General features: G+C 37.4%; 1 protein-coding gene across 1 annotated transcript in view; it reads right to left on the bottom strand.

The window, feature by feature from the left end:
• Positions 1 to 5,190: 5,190 nt before the first annotated feature.
• Positions 5,191 to 17,293, bottom strand: part of si:dkeyp-73b11.8 (BPTI/Kunitz domain-containing protein) — a 32,138-nt gene continuing 20,035 nt past the window's right edge. The window contains exons 6-9 of the mRNA XM_039773682.1: positions 16,404 to 16,577; positions 13,766 to 13,819; positions 13,301 to 13,382; positions 5,191 to 6,236 (exon numbers count right to left, since the gene is read on the bottom strand). Of these exons, the coding sequence (XP_039629616.1) occupies positions 6,155 to 6,236; positions 13,301 to 13,382; positions 13,766 to 13,819; positions 16,404 to 16,577 (392 nt within the window). The 3' untranslated portion in view covers positions 5,191 to 6,154. The remainder of the gene's footprint in view (positions 6,237 to 13,300; positions 13,383 to 13,765; positions 13,820 to 16,403; positions 16,578 to 17,293) is intronic.

Genomic DNA, 17,293 nt, shown 5'->3' on the forward strand with positions numbered 1-17,293 from the left:
TCTGTGGTTAACATGCCACACCTCTTCATACTGAAGTTAAAGATTCAAGTTCTCAGGGATTTCTGTTACTGATGCATGGTTTATTTTACACTCACGCATAAGAGCAAGCAATTACAGAAGACAGCATTTGCATGGGCAGGAGCCACTTGACTTTCCTCTTGACTTTGTTGCAAACTAACCAGTTGCATTCCTTCAATTTATCTGTGGCTTACGAAGTCATTTCATACCCAGTAGTCGTATGGATATTGTGTGATGCAGTTATTGTGGATTCAGAAAATATTCAGACCCATTGATATTCTACACACTTTACTGTGCTGTAGATTTTATTTTAAATTAATAAATTTGTCATTTTTTCCATTAATCTATACTTGGTAACCCATCATGACAAAGTGAAGACATGTTTTTTTATTAAAAATCAAAAAACGAAATTTCCCATTCATACAGTATAACTATTTAGACCCTTTGCTCTGGCACTCCAGATTGTGGTTGGGTGCATCCCATTTGCTTTAATTATCCTTGAGGTGTGTCTAGAACTTAACTTGGAGTCTGTCTGTGACAAACTGAATTGATTGCACATGATTTCGAAAAGCACACACCTGTGTATATAGGATCCCACTATTCACACTGCATGTCAGGACAAAAACTAAGCCATGATGTCCAAGGAATTCTCTGTAGACTGCTGTGATAAAATTGTGGTGAGGTATAGATCAGCAGCTGAGAATAAAACCATTTCTAAAACCTTTGAGTGTTCCCAGGAGCGCAGTGACCGCCAAAATTATGAAACAGTAGATGTTTGGAACCAGTTAGCAACCAGGCATGAAAGACCATGGTCAGGGAAGAACCCAATAGTCATTCTAACAGATTTTCAGAAATCTACTGCTGAGATTGGAGAACCTGTTGGATTGACAACCATCTCAGCAACACTTCATTAATCAGGTGATTATGGCAGAGTGACTAGACAGAAGCCACTCTTGAATAAAAGACATATGACAATTTAAATAATTCTGAGAGCATGATGCAAAAGATTTTAAGATCTGATGAGACTAAAATTGAACTGCAGAACTCCAAGCATTATGTTTAGGGAAGACCAGGCACTGATCATCACCCACTTAATACCATCCCTACAGTGAAGCATGGCGATGGCAGAATCATGCCATGGTGGTGCTTCTCAGCAGCAGGGGCAGGGATTCTGTTCTGAATAGATGGAATATCCTTGACGAAAATCTGCTACAGAGTGCACACAACTTCAGACTCTTTCAGTACAACAATGATGCGAAACCTACAGCCAAGACCGCGCTGGAGTGGCTTGAGGACAAGTCTCTGACTGTTTTTGAGTGGTACAGCCAAACACCAGACTTAAACCACACACAACATCTGTGGAGAGACCTGAGGATGGCAGTTTACAGATGCTTCCATTCCAATCTAATGGAGCTTGAGTGGATCTGCAAGGAATAATGGAATAAATTCCAAATACAGGGATGCAAAACTTGTAGAGATTTCTCCAAGAAGACTAAAAGTTGTAGTTGTTGGCAAAGGGGCTTCTACAAGTACAAAATCTAAATCTACTTCTGTCCATACAAGATTTCAGTTTTTGAATTAGCAAATACAATTGCAAACCTTTCTGAAAACATATTTTCAATTTATCATTATTGAGTGAAGACTGATGGAAGAAAATGGCAGGTTGATCCATTTAACAATAAATCTACAACACAATAAAATGTGTAGAAAGTTAAGAGATCTGAATACTTTCTGAATCCATTGTATATACTGGGACAGTTTGTAATCAGTGTGATCCATGCCTATTAGGCTCTTGTATAAATCTCCTCCACCGCTAGCAAAACAGGCGACAGATGACAGCATGGCAAGTGTTCATCTGTTCACTGCTACAGTAGGCTGAGCCTCACACAACTCCAATGTCTAGATACAGAAGACTTGACCATTGTCTGTCTGCTCATTAGAGGGCAGAAAGCTTCTAGGGGCTTTTCAGCATCTTTATGCATTTAAAGATAGTCCCTTCTTTTCCTGTTCCTTTAAATATACTTTAATTTGTATGTATTTGAATTGTAGTATAGTGTAGTTTTATAGTTTTCACTGTAGTAATGTAGCATGATGGGCTCATAAGTAACAGTTCATTTAAAAGAATAAATTGGAATTAATTGTGTTTGTGGTTTGGCAGTGCTATATATAGTAACTGAAATGACTGATTTATCAATAACTCCAGTACATTTATATTGAATTTTCTATATGAATCTTGATTGCACATTATACTCAGTATTCCGTTGTACCACTGTTATGTATATCCCAGCTGCTGCCCTCTTTGTATGCTGAAGGATTGTTGCCTTCATGATGATGAAAAAGAATGCTTGCTGAAGATGCAAATAATGAAAACAACCAGTCTGCAGTAGTGATAGCAGCATCTGCTGGTAGTAGCTGGGCAGGATTGCTGCCAGGAGGTGTGGCAGACCCGCTGAAGACCTCCAAGGCATTTTACAGTAGCTGTAGCTTAGCCACACTGATCATACGACCAAGAAGCCTTTGAGTTGATTGCTTTCTGGTGCAGTCAAGCATTATACATGAAATGACATCAGAAGTCACATGGACTCACAAGAGTGGAAAAATGTGAAGCTACGGTATTATTAGCTTCTGCTGCCCTCTGCTGATCCAAGCTGTTCCTACATCTTCCTAAAAGGCTGCCACTGTCTTCTCCATTTTAGGACTTTTGCATTCCAGTACCTTACTGTTTTGGGTTCTCACATTGCTCAGGACATTTATTTATATTTATTTATGTACCAGATACTTATATCCAAAGCCACTTACAAAAGAGGTCAACTTAATAAACATCATTCTGCAGGGCTGTTTGGGAACAAATGTTAAAGGACAAGGTTATAAAATTGATTATCGCAGCAGTTCAGAACAAAATTACAAGCAAGTTACAATTTTAGGTTACAAAACCTAACAGTTAATATCAATTAGAAATTCACCAGACAAGACAGTATTCAAATATTTCCTAAACCCATTGATGGACTATTACGTTCGAATGCAGATGAGCAGCTCATTCCCCCAGCCAGGAGGTCCACATAAAAAGAGTCTAGACTGAGATTTGATACAATGCAGAGGTGGCACCACCAGATGACATTTATCAGCAGTGGTAGAAAAGGAGCATATACAGTATATAGGTGCTGAACTGCTGACTACTCAGTTGGCAGATTTCAAGGCTTTGAAATTAGTACATGCTAACATTGTGTGACATGTACCCGCTATGGGTGGTTAAACATGTGACATGCCACACCTGCAGCTTCTTATGATAAATGCTGGTTCTCCTGTCAGCAGAGAGTTGCAGTAATCCAGACATGACCAGACCAAAGCCTGGACCAGGAGTTGTGCTGCATGCTCAAGTCAGATATGGTCTGATCTTGTGGATATTAAATAGAGTGAATCTGCAAGACCGATAGAGCATAGCAACTTGGTCCCTGAAGGATAGCTGGTCATTGATCACCACCCCAAGGCTGCCAAACGACTTGGTGGGTTTAGTGATAATGAGCCAAACTGAATAGAGATAGGGTGCTGAATAAACAGATGAGCTGGGTTAAAAAGAGGGCCCATCTTCACCAGGTTGAGCTGAAGATGGTATTCCTTCAGAAATGCAGAAGTATCAGCTTTGTCACCCACATAGATTTCAACAGGCCCCAATCCTACATGGCTGCTAATGCCAGTTTCTAGGCATACTCAGTTTTGTCCTTGAAATACAAATAGTCATAAAGATAATTATTTAGGAATTGTTCTGGAGTGGAAAAATCTTCAGTATTTTAAATGCAGACTTAAATTACATTTTTATTATTTTGCTCAAATGAATAAAGATAAACTAAATTTACAGGACTTTAATTACAGACATTACAAGCATCTTTTCTTGTACATTCTTCCTGTATTGTACCAGTAATGCATGCTTTTGTTTCAGTTGGTTTCTTTTTCAATTAGTTAGTGACTTGGAAATGGGAAATAAGTCCAGATGCCATATAACCTTTTTTAGTTAATTATAACCAGGGAATGGGTGGAAGCGTTAGAACTTAGAGTTATAGAATTATAGGCTGAGAAAGGAAGGAGTTTGGATGTACTTAAGAGATACAAGACTTTGATCAAAGTCATTTGTCATCATGACAAGGTAGTGAATCAAATGTATGCAATGTCACATGTCCTGAAACCCCACCTGTGCAATTTAACATAAATATGGCTTTTTCAAGGGACTAAAATGGAAAAAAACTACAGAAGGGCAACAGAGGAAGTGACGTCAGACATAGAGACACATGTAACCATTTCATCTGGACATCAGAGAACTTAGTCTATGAATAACAACAATCTCTAAATCAAAAGTCGTCCAAGACAACATCCACCCCATGCCATTTCTGGTTTTCAGCAGGCTTGTCCTAGATTGTTTATATCCAGACACTGCTATCTATTTTATTTACTATTTTATAATATTTGGCATTCCATCCATCCATTATCCAACCCGCTATATCCTAACTACAGGGTCACGGGGGTCTGCTGGAGCCAATCCCAGCCAACACAGGGTGCAAGGCAGGAAACAAACCCCAGGCAGGGCACCAACCCACCGCAGTAATATTTAGTATTGCTATACATTAATAAATGCCACATTGCTTTTATATTTTCTATACTTTGTCTTTTATCTAAACTGATTGAATAATAAAAGGGTGTCAAGTGTTGGCAAAATTGGCACTTTCTTGCCCACAGGGTTTACTAAAGCTATTGAGGTAATTTCTCAATAATTAGAACTGTGGTAAAAGCAAGATATAATTTGGTTGCACTTTTGTTGCAATGATTGTTAGTGCTGGTGATAGTGAGCCTCTGCGTGAAGATCCTATGTGAAATGCTGCAGAGTGTCTGGCAGTTGGCACAGCTTGACACTTTGGCTAGGATCTCTATATGTATGTGTGTGTGTGTGTGTCATCATGATAATACAGGAATGAATGTAAGGCAGAGAATGACAGAATAAGACAAAAGAGAGTAGATGAAGGACAACCATTAATAGAGGAGACTGTGTGAGAGAGACATTTATAATGGACCAGAGATGCCTCTGTTTAAGAGTATAAAATATTTATTGTTTTTCATTTTTACAAACTAATATTAGCAGTATAGAAGAAGCAAACATAGCACTCCCAAGAAGTAAACCCCTGCTATAATCATGTGACTGAACAGACCCCAGCAGCACTCTTATTCATGTATCAAAAAAAAAAAAAGATTAGTCACCTTTATAATTGTGCTGCAAAGAGGAGTTTATAGCCACTTTAACATGTAATTTACAAGTGGAAGTAAATAAACCCATGCCTAATTATATAATGATAAAATATCCTGTACAATGTAAACTAGACCCTAGTATATCAAATCATGACACTTAACAGCTTATCTTGGTAAGATTTTGTTTACTACTATGAACTAATGAGGTTATGTTAGGCAGAGATATCGCATATCCAAAAGTACTGAGTGTCTAGGCCTGTGTTGTTTTTAAGTTGTAAGTGCAAAACAACGCAAACTGGTGGCAGCATCAACCTACACCTGTCCAGTCGTTGGCTTTTAAATGATCTAATCCGTTTTTGAGTAAATCAAGCAGCCTTTAATTTCCAAGTTATATTTCCACATTTATAATATGAAACTTCAAAAAAGACCCAGTGAGAAGATAATGTGTTTCCACTGCCATTCCATGCCATACAAAAAAGTTACAATCCTTTCCTATTCCCATTAACCCCTGCAATCCTGCACAGTCTTTCTTAAAGATCAATACCCCATTAAAAATGAATCTCAATGCCTATTTTAAACATATATACTAATCTTGGACTACAAATAAATGCCCCATATCTTCATGGTAGTTGCTTTACACATTATAACAGATCATAGAGTGTTGGGGTGTGGTAATACACTTTGAAGGTTAGCACAAGTTGTACACAGATGTTATAATTAAGATCGGGGTGGCGTGGAGTCTCTCTTGGTGATTTCGACACATTTTCTTATTGGATTTCTACAAAATGGGAGTGTTAAGAAGTTACAGAGGGAGCACTCGTGCTGTAAGCTGCCAGGACTTTCGGGGTATTTCTTCAGAGGGAAAAATTCTGCTCAGTCCAGATATGCGATGATGGTGTTGGGTCTACAAAATATCTTTATCTTCCAATTGAGTACAGGGTTGAACTTCACTTTCTTGGATAGTCTTCTTATGTTTCTTCTCTTCTCTGTAATTTGAAATATAAAGACAGTCTTAGCTTTTGGCAATTAATCTATAAAACACAAAATTGAACAGATAAAACTTTACAGATGTCAGCTACATATGGCCCCGGGAAGCCTTCTTGTTAAAAATGTCAGAAAGCTTGATGTACCAGGTAGATACCCAGGGGTAAAAACAGGTGCAGGTCACTGCATTTGCCTGGGGCTCCTCTCAACACTGGTGCAGCTTCACAGAGATCAGACTTTGGGCACCTCCATATGGTGCCTGTGTTTAGCCAATAGTTTTAGCAACTGAAATAAAACTGGACCGAATCCTCAAAATACCAGCATGCATCACTTCACCAGGATGAGGGAGAGAGAGAGAGAGAGATAGACTGCTTTGGAGGTTCTTTCTGCCATTAAAGGCATCTTTTTATGTTATGTGTACTTCACTGTAACCCTATAGTGAATTAAGTAGGATGAATACGTTTATGAGTGAATATTTAGCACCTTTTTACATTAATTATTCCACTGTATTTAATACTGTATATGTACTGTACTTTGCTAAAACAATATGTCACCTCACATACTAAGCAAAGAATAAAAGAACAAAAAAAATTTCTAGAAGAGAATCACTATTATTAATGATATTAATATTGGAAACTGCGGTGGGCTGGCGCCCTGCCCTGGGTTAGTTTCCTGCCTTGTGCCCTGTGTTGGCTGGGATTGACTCCGGCAGACCCCCGGGACCCTGTGTTAGGATATAGCGGGTTGGATAAAATGGAATATTGGAAACAGTGGTTTTTATACAGTAAAAGCCAGATTACCATATGTTTTGAGCTGCTTTTTAAAACAGTATTGATTATGATTGTATGTGAAGCATAAATAATGAATTCCATAGCTTAAAAACAGAAAGCCATCTCTCCATTCTTTTTTTTTTCAAATATTTCAAATTTAGAGTTTGGAAGAGATCACCAGTTTCTCAGCAGAATAATTTATACATAGATAAACAAGGGCCAAAACAATAGAATAATCTAAAATCTTTTTTAAATTAAACAGGTAGCTACTTTAACAATGTCTCCATGCAATTTATGTGATGTTTTTACTGACAATAGTTACACATACGTAGAGTACAACTAGCAGTTTATTTGCATATTTTTTGGCAATCCAAGATACACAGTATGAAAGTATCCAAGTTAACTAAAAGTGAAATAGCAAATCAGCTTCTCTGTGACTCTGGACAAAATAAATACTTCAACATGTAATATTTTTAGATAAGAAAACAGATTGGGTCACATGATTAATTTGGATTTTAAAACACAGATCAGGTTTAAGGATAGCATCCGGAATAATTATTAATCCATTACACCAAGTTTAGTGTGATTTTTTATTTTTGTTTTGTGGCTTATTACCAAGGGTATCCTCCTTCAGTTTTGTAGGGATTCTATTCTCCCTTTTTATTTGTGTGTAAAATTTTATCAAAGAAACAAGAATTTTGACATTTTCATTCATTTTGGAAATTAAGTCCATGACCAAAAACAAGTTTGCTTTTTGGTTGCCTATATAAATTAAACATTAATGGCCCCACAAAGAGATCGTTGTGGATTTTTTTTCTCCCTAAATAATAAAAATCATCATTTAAAAACTGCATTTTGTGTTTACTTATGTTATATTTGACTAATGGTTAAATGTGTTTGATGATCAGAAACATTTTGTGTGACAAACATGCAAAAGAATAAGAAATCAGGAAGGGGGCAAATAGTTTTTCACACCACTGTATAGTGTGGACACTTTTTCTCTAGTGTCGTTTCTTGTGACTGAAGACAGAGAGATATAATTAAAGTTAGTAAAAAATCTTTTATTAATACACACCAGGCAAAGGTAAGATGACAGAGAAGCACAGTCCTAGGACACCTACCCTTCATCTGCCCCGAGGGGTCGGTGTCCCAAATCTTTTATAGGGCAAAGCTTTGTCTTATGACTTTAGTTGCACAAGAATTTCAAGACATTACATCTTTACAACAATTTGCTTGGATCAGCATTTACAACATTTTTAAAGTTCATCAGTTGGTCACTTGTGGTTTTTTGTCTGTTAGGAGAAACAGGAAGTTACACTTGTCATGTGCACAATGGACAAGATAGGCCTGTGTGGCTTTTGTCACGTACACCAGATTGATCAATACTGATCAACTTTTTATTATTTTTCCACAATAGTCATGCGAAAAACAAAAGCATGCCCTCCTTCAGTTCAGAGATTTTAACAATCAGGGTCTAAATCACAATTGTGTTATCCCTAACAACTATAAACAGAAAAATCTAACTTCAGGTAACAATTAATAACACATTTCAATGTTTTTGTTTTTTTTTAAGTAAGGTATTATGATGGAAATGTGAATAATTATTTAAACAATTATGGAAGTGGGAACATTTTTCAACAGAAAAGAAAGAGACATAGAAGGAATTGAGTTTTTACAAATGTTAGACACACATAGAAACACAGATGCATAAAAAATAGCAAATAGCTTAGTTGAAAGTGGCATCTTAGGGACATTCTTATCTTCACTCCACCATATTTTATAAATGGGAAAATTTCAAATATTTTTAGGCTGACTTATATCAGGTCTTCAAAACATTTATATTACGATCTGTATGTTGTAATTAGATCTCAAGCATGACTGAAACCTATCAAGAAAATTGTTTAATTTCAAGAAGAAGGTGAGTTGAATGCAAACATTTTTTAATCAGATCTGGATATAATAGAACTGTCTTGAGTTGTTTTCTTTAATTAAGATTTAAGCACAAGCAACTTTCGAGGCATTAGGAAAAACTGTTCTTTTAAGAGAGCCTGTGCCGACCGAGCTGTCAAGAACTATCTTAAAAAAAGATGTTGTCATGTGACTGAATCAGCCTGTAGATGAAGTTCTTGTAAAAATGGTTTTACAAAGATCATTTTGATGAATGAACTGGTGGATATATAGGAAAATGTGTCTGTAAAATAGTAGGTACACTTTAACAGAGACAAGTTACTGAATTAAAAATAGTGCTAAGATTCGCTGAAAAATCAGGTGGTAGTTTTGTGTGTTCAGGTGAATTCCAGTGAAACGGATATTCTCTGCTCTGGGTGATAATTAAAAGGGTTAGCATGAAGAACCCAAGTTAGAATGAAAATAAATCCAAATATATAAAGATAAGAATAAGCATTCTAAATTTGTTTGTTTTGCTGCAACACCTTAAATTACCAGAAAAGAATAGGAAATGCTAGACAAATATAAAAGAAGGAAAAAAAATGTAACAAAAATTTGCAAAAATAAAATCAATCAATAAATAAATAAATAAATAAATAAATAAAAATAAACTTAACGAGTACATCGGGTGGAAGCATTGAATTGCGTGATAGCAGTGAGCATAAAAGAACCCCAGAGGCACTTCTTAGGACACCATGGTGGAATGAGCCTGTGGCTAAAAGTATTTCAGAAGTGCACCTTCTGGAGGGGATGGAGGGGATTTTTCATGACCCGCGCTTGTCGTTGAACCATGCAGGGAAGTTACAATTTGTGATACAGAGGATGTTAATAAGCATATTAATTTCCATTATATTATTTAGATGTGTATTTCTTCCACACTACTCATACTAGGAATGATGTACAGCAACAACACTTTGCTGTGTTAGTGTGAATGTTCAGCACAAGCTGCGTGCAGACCATCTGTTCAGTAAAGTGCTGGCCTACCACACGAAGCTCCCCAGCTGTCAAAAAAGCCAACTAATTGAGCAGAGCGCCGTTTTTTTCGGACTGCCTGGATGCCTCATTTGTAAATGGGGAGCAGTCTACAAACAAACAATTTTCTGGGCTATTGAGGAGAGCTTATTTTAGAGAGCTTTATTTTATTTCTGAAATTGCTGTACTTTAGTGTTAATAGTTTGTATATGGAGGACAGTTAGGTTTAACAATCTGTGGAAATTTCAATTTGTTATCAGCCCAACTCTTCTAGAAGGATAAGTGAACACAACTATCATCATTACGAGCCTTTATGGTTACCTGAAAGTGTAGGTTTGTGTTACAAGCAACCCTGGAAAAGAGCATTTGATGGGGGAGATTGATGGAAACCTTTCGGGCCTTTTTTTTCCTTTTACTTAAAAATATCTAATAAACATAACTTAGATTAAATTATTAGGCTGGTATCTTTAAAGTCAAAATTAATTTTCACACATTTGTGGAATACCTTCTTTTGCCACAGAAACTAGTGCTTTTAGGGAAAACTGTTTTAGTAAATTTACAAAAGGTGTCTCTCCAACAGCTTATAAGTGGAGTATCATATGAAATATGATAAAAAAAAAGCTTTAAACTTTATAAATACATCTTCTTTAAAGCAATAATACATCTGTATTAATTTACAGCATATCCGAGTAATTTTCCCCAACATTATTTTTTTTTGTACGACAGTTTTAAAAAGGTTGAATTCTGTGCGAATTCTTACTTGCATGTCTCCCACAGACTAGTGACAGTGACACCATAATAGTACAAACAACAAAAAAAACAAAGTGTTCAGTGTGGTGTTCTACACTTCATTTTCGTGGGGAAACAACATTGTGTGCGATCAAAAGAAGCTCAATGCCTGAACAAACTTATCATGAAAGCCTGCTCCATTATAAGGCCAACCCTGGACACACTGGAAGCTGTTATGGAAAAGATGACGGTGAGAAATTTGGATACCATCATGAAAACTCCCCTTCATCTCCTCCAGGAGGCACTGTCTTGGAGTACCTTTAGCCACTGGCTCATTCCACCAAAGCATATGTTTTGCTCACTGCTATCAGGCAATTCAATACTTTCACCCAATGTACTTGTTAAGGTTATTTTCCATCCATCCATTTTCCAACCCGCTGAATCCGAACACAGGGTCACGGGGGTCTGCTGGAGCCAATCCCAGCCAACACAGGGCACAAGGCAGGAACTAATCCTGGGCAGGGTGCCAACCCACCGCAGGACACACACAAACACACACTAGGGCCAATTTAGAATCGCCAATCCACCTAACCTGCATGTCTTTGGACTGTGGGAGGAAACCGGAACACCCTGAGGAAACCCACGCAGACACGGGGAGAACATGCAAACTGCAGGGAGGACGCGGGAAGCGAACCCAGGTCTCCTAACTGCGAGGCAGCAGCGCTACCACTGCGCCGTTTATTTTTATTTATGTATTTACTTATCAGTTGATGAACTGAATGGCAGTATTATCTGTCCTGTGAGTCTCTACAGTACTCTTCTTTCTTATTTTTCTTTTGCTGTATGCATTTGAATTTCCCCATGGGATTATATAAATGTATCTAATCTAATCTAATTTATGATGTTTTTTATTTACCGTACATGAATTTTCTCCCTAAGGCAGTCATTGTAAAGGGAGAAGACCTATCCTTTCTTCAGAAAAACTAGTGCCAAGAATTGGTGCTTTAGATAGATAGATAGATAGATAGATAGATAGATAGATAGATAGATAGATAGATAGATAGATAGATACTTTATTAATCCCAAGGGGAAATTCACACAATCCAGCAGCAGTACACTGACACAAAGAAACAATATTAAATTAAATAGTAATAGAAATGAAAAAATGAAAAAAATAAAAATAAAATTAATGTTAGCTTTAAGTTAAGTTTTTCCAAATTCTCTTCTTGGTCTTACCTCTGAATTGTGAAAGGCATATTTTCTAAAACTGGATCTTTTGCCGCTTAAAACTGAACGTATTTTAGGGATTTTGTTTTATGTTTATTCTGTAGGACCACTTTGCAGGATTAACATGGGAAAGCAACTTTTTCTCTTTGCTTTCTTTTTCCATTATACATATAGCTTCATTGAGCAATTTATATTTCCAAGTGAAAGTGAATGTAATGGTGAAAAAATTAAAAACTACCATTGTAACTACAAAACCCATCCTTCAAGTAGATTTGAAAAATTGTTGATTGCAAAACCATTTAATCCAGTGAAACAGTTAAATATTGTCACAATTGCACAAGTACACCATGAAAATGGCTTGCTGGGCTCTGAGATCTTGGTACCTACCTAGCAGGTTCATTGTATAGGAAGAGTACTTCAGCTGAGAAAGACTGCAACACCAATTGAATGCTGTTCTGACTAAAGCAGGCATGTCAAACTCAAGGCCTGCAGGCCCAATCTGGCACTTAAACCTTTACTGTTATTAAGCATCCCGCTTCATCCATATTCAAAACATGTTACATGTGCCATGCAGTGACTATTAAGTTTTCTTTTCCCTATGCATCCGTATATCACTAGCCAGAACACATTTACACTTGGCATTGCAATGCATCCACAGTGCACAGCAGTTATCCTGTAGTCAGAATGGAATCCTAACCAAGCCAACAAAAAAGAAGTGAAAAAAGGACCACACTGCCATAAAGAATTGTAATGTTTTAACATGATGAGAAAGATGTGATGGTTTAATGAATCAGAGGGTTGCCTGACTCCACATGCTGCTGGTGTCAGGGGTGACTAGCATTCCACAGATTACCTGACATCCACCAACCTGTTTTTGTCTTTTCCCCTGACTTAATTGATGTATGTGGCATGTGCATGTGCAGTTGTATTAAATATTTTTTTCTATCCATTTCTGACCAATTCAGAATATGGTCTGGGTGCTCCATCACCAGCACATATACACCTAGTGCCGTCTGATTGTGGCTCATGTTAATGCTGATTGTAGTTTGCTTTACCTACACATTTCCACATGTTTGACTTTATGCACTTTTTTTTTTTTACACTCAGTTTTAGTCCTGTGACTGCTGGTAGGTTTTCAATCCACTGTAATGTCCAAGAAAATTTCACGAAGATGGAAAGCAGTTTCAAGAAAGATGTGAGGCAGAGTACAGAATTGTGATGAGCAGAGAAGTACCTGTTGTCTTAAGAAAATGCAGTGGAAGTTGTTTGTTGCTATACACTAGAATCCAGAGCTACTTTGACATGCATTCTACATGAGCAAATGTCTGATTATATGTGGCACAAGTCTGCAGAAATAAAAAAAAGCCACACATCTCATTTTGAGACTGCAAACAATTGCATCAGCATTTCATGTTACTTACTTGCTGGCTTTGACAGCCAAGACTACGACAGTTATGAAAACAGCCACACCAACCAATATCAGTATAATACCAAACACTAAACCTGTAAGACATAAAACAGAAAGTAAGATATCAGGAGAGAAACATCGAAGAGCTCACACCTTTTTAATTCATTAGCAAATTTTGTACAACAGTCAAAACATTTGGAGGCAAAGACTTCAGTAAGGCAAGGCCACACCACCTACAAGTGATGCATAGCATAGACAGTCCCTAAAGTCATAAATAAGGGAATCAAACAAATACCCCCAAGAAGAACAAAAATGGGAAAAATCTCAGGGGTCTTACTTGTTAACTGTTGGCCATGTGACCACTGAACTTGCCCATCCTCTACAATTGCAAAGAAACTTGCAACGGCTCCCACCTATTTCAATTCTAAATGGCTCACATAAGATGGCAGAAACCTGTATATAATAAGGAGTTACATACCAAGATCGACTCCATTCACTTCTTCATCATCATCATATTCTGGATTTAGCTCATCTGTTAACAAACAGCAATGAAAAAGAAATATTCAGCAGAGTAATTACTTTCTGAATTCTGAAAATTAAAGCTTAGGATTCTTGCTGCAGTGTTGAATGTTTCTTGTTCAATTTTATGAGACACCTTTTATTCATACCTTCCATTATCCAAACTCCTATCCAATAAGGCATCATTCACTTTAGTCGATTACACATCATGTCCAGGACTGATGGCGTTTGTAGTTATAGACCCATCTAGGGTGTAGCAGTAATCAGGGTTCAGTCACTATGTGCTTTGTCAGTCTAGCCATTAGATCTGTTCTGATTCAAAGGTGGCTTAAGCATTAGCACACTGCTTAGGGAGCCATTGACCTTTTTTAAGTACAATTAGTTTCAATACTTCAGAGATAGCACCCATATAAATTTGTTAATGATGTTTGCAGCCAGCTCTGACTTTCCACATTTAGTATCTTTGGGCATATTAGGCTTCTTCACAGCGAGTAATGTCAAATGCAAAGAAGGTGTCATAACCCTTAAACAGCAACCATACAACCTCCACTTCAGAGTGGGAAATCCATCAGAACCTAAGCTATTTGGGCCAGGCCAGTTCTTTGATGGGATGCCAACTATGAAAGCTTGGGTTGCTTTTTAGATTTTAGATCATTCTATTTTTTGGCACCATCAAGTTTACAGTACCAGAAGTGTTGTTGGGGCTATTAGGGAATACTTATCCTATGGTCTATGTGTGGATTCCAATAACTCAGTAAAGTGACGGGGACAGCCTTCAGATGAAATATAAAAATCAAGGTCCTGACTCTGTGGTCATAAAAGATCTCTAAGCATCTTTTGAAACATGTGGTGGATTCCCATATGTCTTGTATAAAATTGCCCATCACAGCCTTGCTTATTCTGGCTCCCAAATCACCCCCTGTCTCTGACTGGCTACTTATGTCTCTCACCCCTTCACCAATGTTTGTTGAGCATATGCAAATATGCAAAAATAACTGCTGTCGCAATATCAAGGTGGATGCTGCACATTGGTATTGGTTGATGTGCCCCCCCCCTTATCTACGTAAAGTGTTATATAAATGTCATTAATTAATATCTCTCTATTATAATAAAATAATCCTGCTACAAAACAAGACTTTTTGGAAAATTTTTTCAAGTCCCGCAAGTTAAGACTTTGGCCATGAGATGTTTTCAAGTCACACCCTCCTCTCAACCATCGAAAACCACACACACGGTGGTACTCGCCTCTCATTTGTGTGAATGCTGTTGACAGACACAGTTCTTGCTCTCTCAGCTCTTATAAATTTTAACGTTTTCCTCACTTTAAGTTCCCAATTAAAGAAGACGTATTATGTCCAATTCTTAGAATTTCATCACAAAGGGTTATCAACAATAAAAATGAGTACACTGGCAATCCTAGCAGCGAGAAACGATGGTCAAATGAATTAACGCCAAAAATGATGATTAGTTACACTGCAAATTGGTTAAATGCGTATCAATAGACTATGCTGAAACAGTTGGTGGTGATTGTGCAGAAGATGAAAACATCAGCTTACAATATTCCAAAGAATATTCATAACCATTAACACCGTCTGGTCTTCCTCTGCATGAATTACTGTAGAAAGAAGGATGTATCCTAGAAAGGCAATGTAGTATATCTTCAGGGGATAACATTAGACAACAAAGGAGATCTTGATATGCTATTCATATTAAAACTTTAACAGTTTCCCATTAGAATAGCTTTTGCAAAGACAATTTACAAATCTCAGAGCCAAACATTTGAAAAAGTTGTTTTATTTAAGAGAGAGAAAGAAACAAAATTCAATCACGTGCAGTTATACGTGGCATTGTCACGATGAAAGTCCAAACACAGAATCACAATTCAATGTGATATTGACGAAAATTGAATTCAAAAAGTTGTTTTTACTTAAGTTTTACAGTAAAAGTGTAAGTTTAATTAGTTTTTGTATGTTAATTTCAAAGCCAAACAGAACAAAATTGTATTATGCAATGAATAACTCTAACACAACATGAAACATAATTTACATTCAAAGTATTACATTTTAATATTTTTAATATGTTAAATACTCATTGTTGTGTAAAATAATTAGTAAATTGTACATCCACATCCCCATACGCAAGCGGCAGAATCGTAAAGAGGCTAGTGTGTAGTGTAAGCACAAGGGTTGGCGAGCGAATCGAGCAGGGGGCAAAGCCCCCTAGTATTAATTAAATAATGAACCAGATCTCCTTTATAATAGTCACACAAGCGATACTATTCTCAAATTGGAAAAAGCTATTGTTACTGTGACTTAGTTCTCTGTAACATGTGAAATTTTGACCTTAACTCTCCACTATACTCAATTCGGAGCACAAAAAAAATGGGCAAGCCCATCAGGGTAAAGAATAATCCTTTACTAAGAAGGATTACCTGTTGTCAGAAATGTCACCGGAGAGGGAGAGATGTTGCCATACTTCCTGCTACATTTGTCATTGAGACCTGCTCCACTGTTGACCTAAAGAGACACAGCACCCAAATCTTTCTCCACCACTTGTTCAAATACCCTTGTAAAATCATGCAACGTCTTCATGCTTACCAGTGAATTGGCCACATGTCTCATTGCATATTTCCTTTGTCACGAATCTGTTTCCATTTCCACCACAGCCAGTGTAGGAAAAAGTCTTGCATGCCTTCTTTGTTGAATTATAATAAAATAATAAATAGCGACCTTGACAAAATCCAGGGTCCACCTTCATGGAGCAAACTTTATCTAAAGGAAGAATCGTGAAAAGACAGATGATAAGATGCTGGTTCATTCCAACTTATTTATGAAGTAATGTAAAGCACTTCAAGCTTAGCTATCACCTATAAATGCTCCTAAGTGAGCACATGACTAAGTGACCATACAGTGACCATACATGGACCATACAGGGTAAGGCCTTGTGGGCTGAGTCACCACTGTCTCTCTTATGAGGAAATACTTCCCTGTTTCATTTTCCCCTGTTGTAAACATACCGCCTTGAAAATGTCCATCAGTAGCAGAATGTTATTGGGATGATACTTCTTATGTGTGACTTACAAGAATTACAAATTCAGCAGAAAGACATTTGCTTCAGCTCAGTGCTTTGTTCTGTCTAAGGGGAACAGACAGAGTTGCAGCTGTGAATGTGTGATCTCATCTCATATAATGCAATGGTGCTTTGGCACTTACGGATCAATAATCTTACTTCTGTATCATGCAAAATTATGGAAACTAATACATCTCATATATATTTCTCTTCTGGTTCGTCCTGCTTCCACTTCAAAACCAGTCCCACCCACACGCAGCCGACATGACATTTCTCGATTCCTAATTGTCCTCTTCCAAACCCTTTCCCACGCTGCCTGCAGCTCCTCTTCAAAACCGGTCCCGCCCACACACAGCCAACACGGCATTTTCGATTCCTATTCGTCCTCTTCCAAACCCTTCCCCACGCTGTCTGTGGC

The sequence above is a fragment of the Polypterus senegalus genome, chromosome 12, assembly GCF_016835505.1.
Source record: "Polypterus senegalus isolate Bchr_013 chromosome 12, ASM1683550v1, whole genome shotgun sequence".
Taxonomy (NCBI): Eukaryota; Metazoa; Chordata; class Cladistia; order Polypteriformes; family Polypteridae; genus Polypterus; species Polypterus senegalus.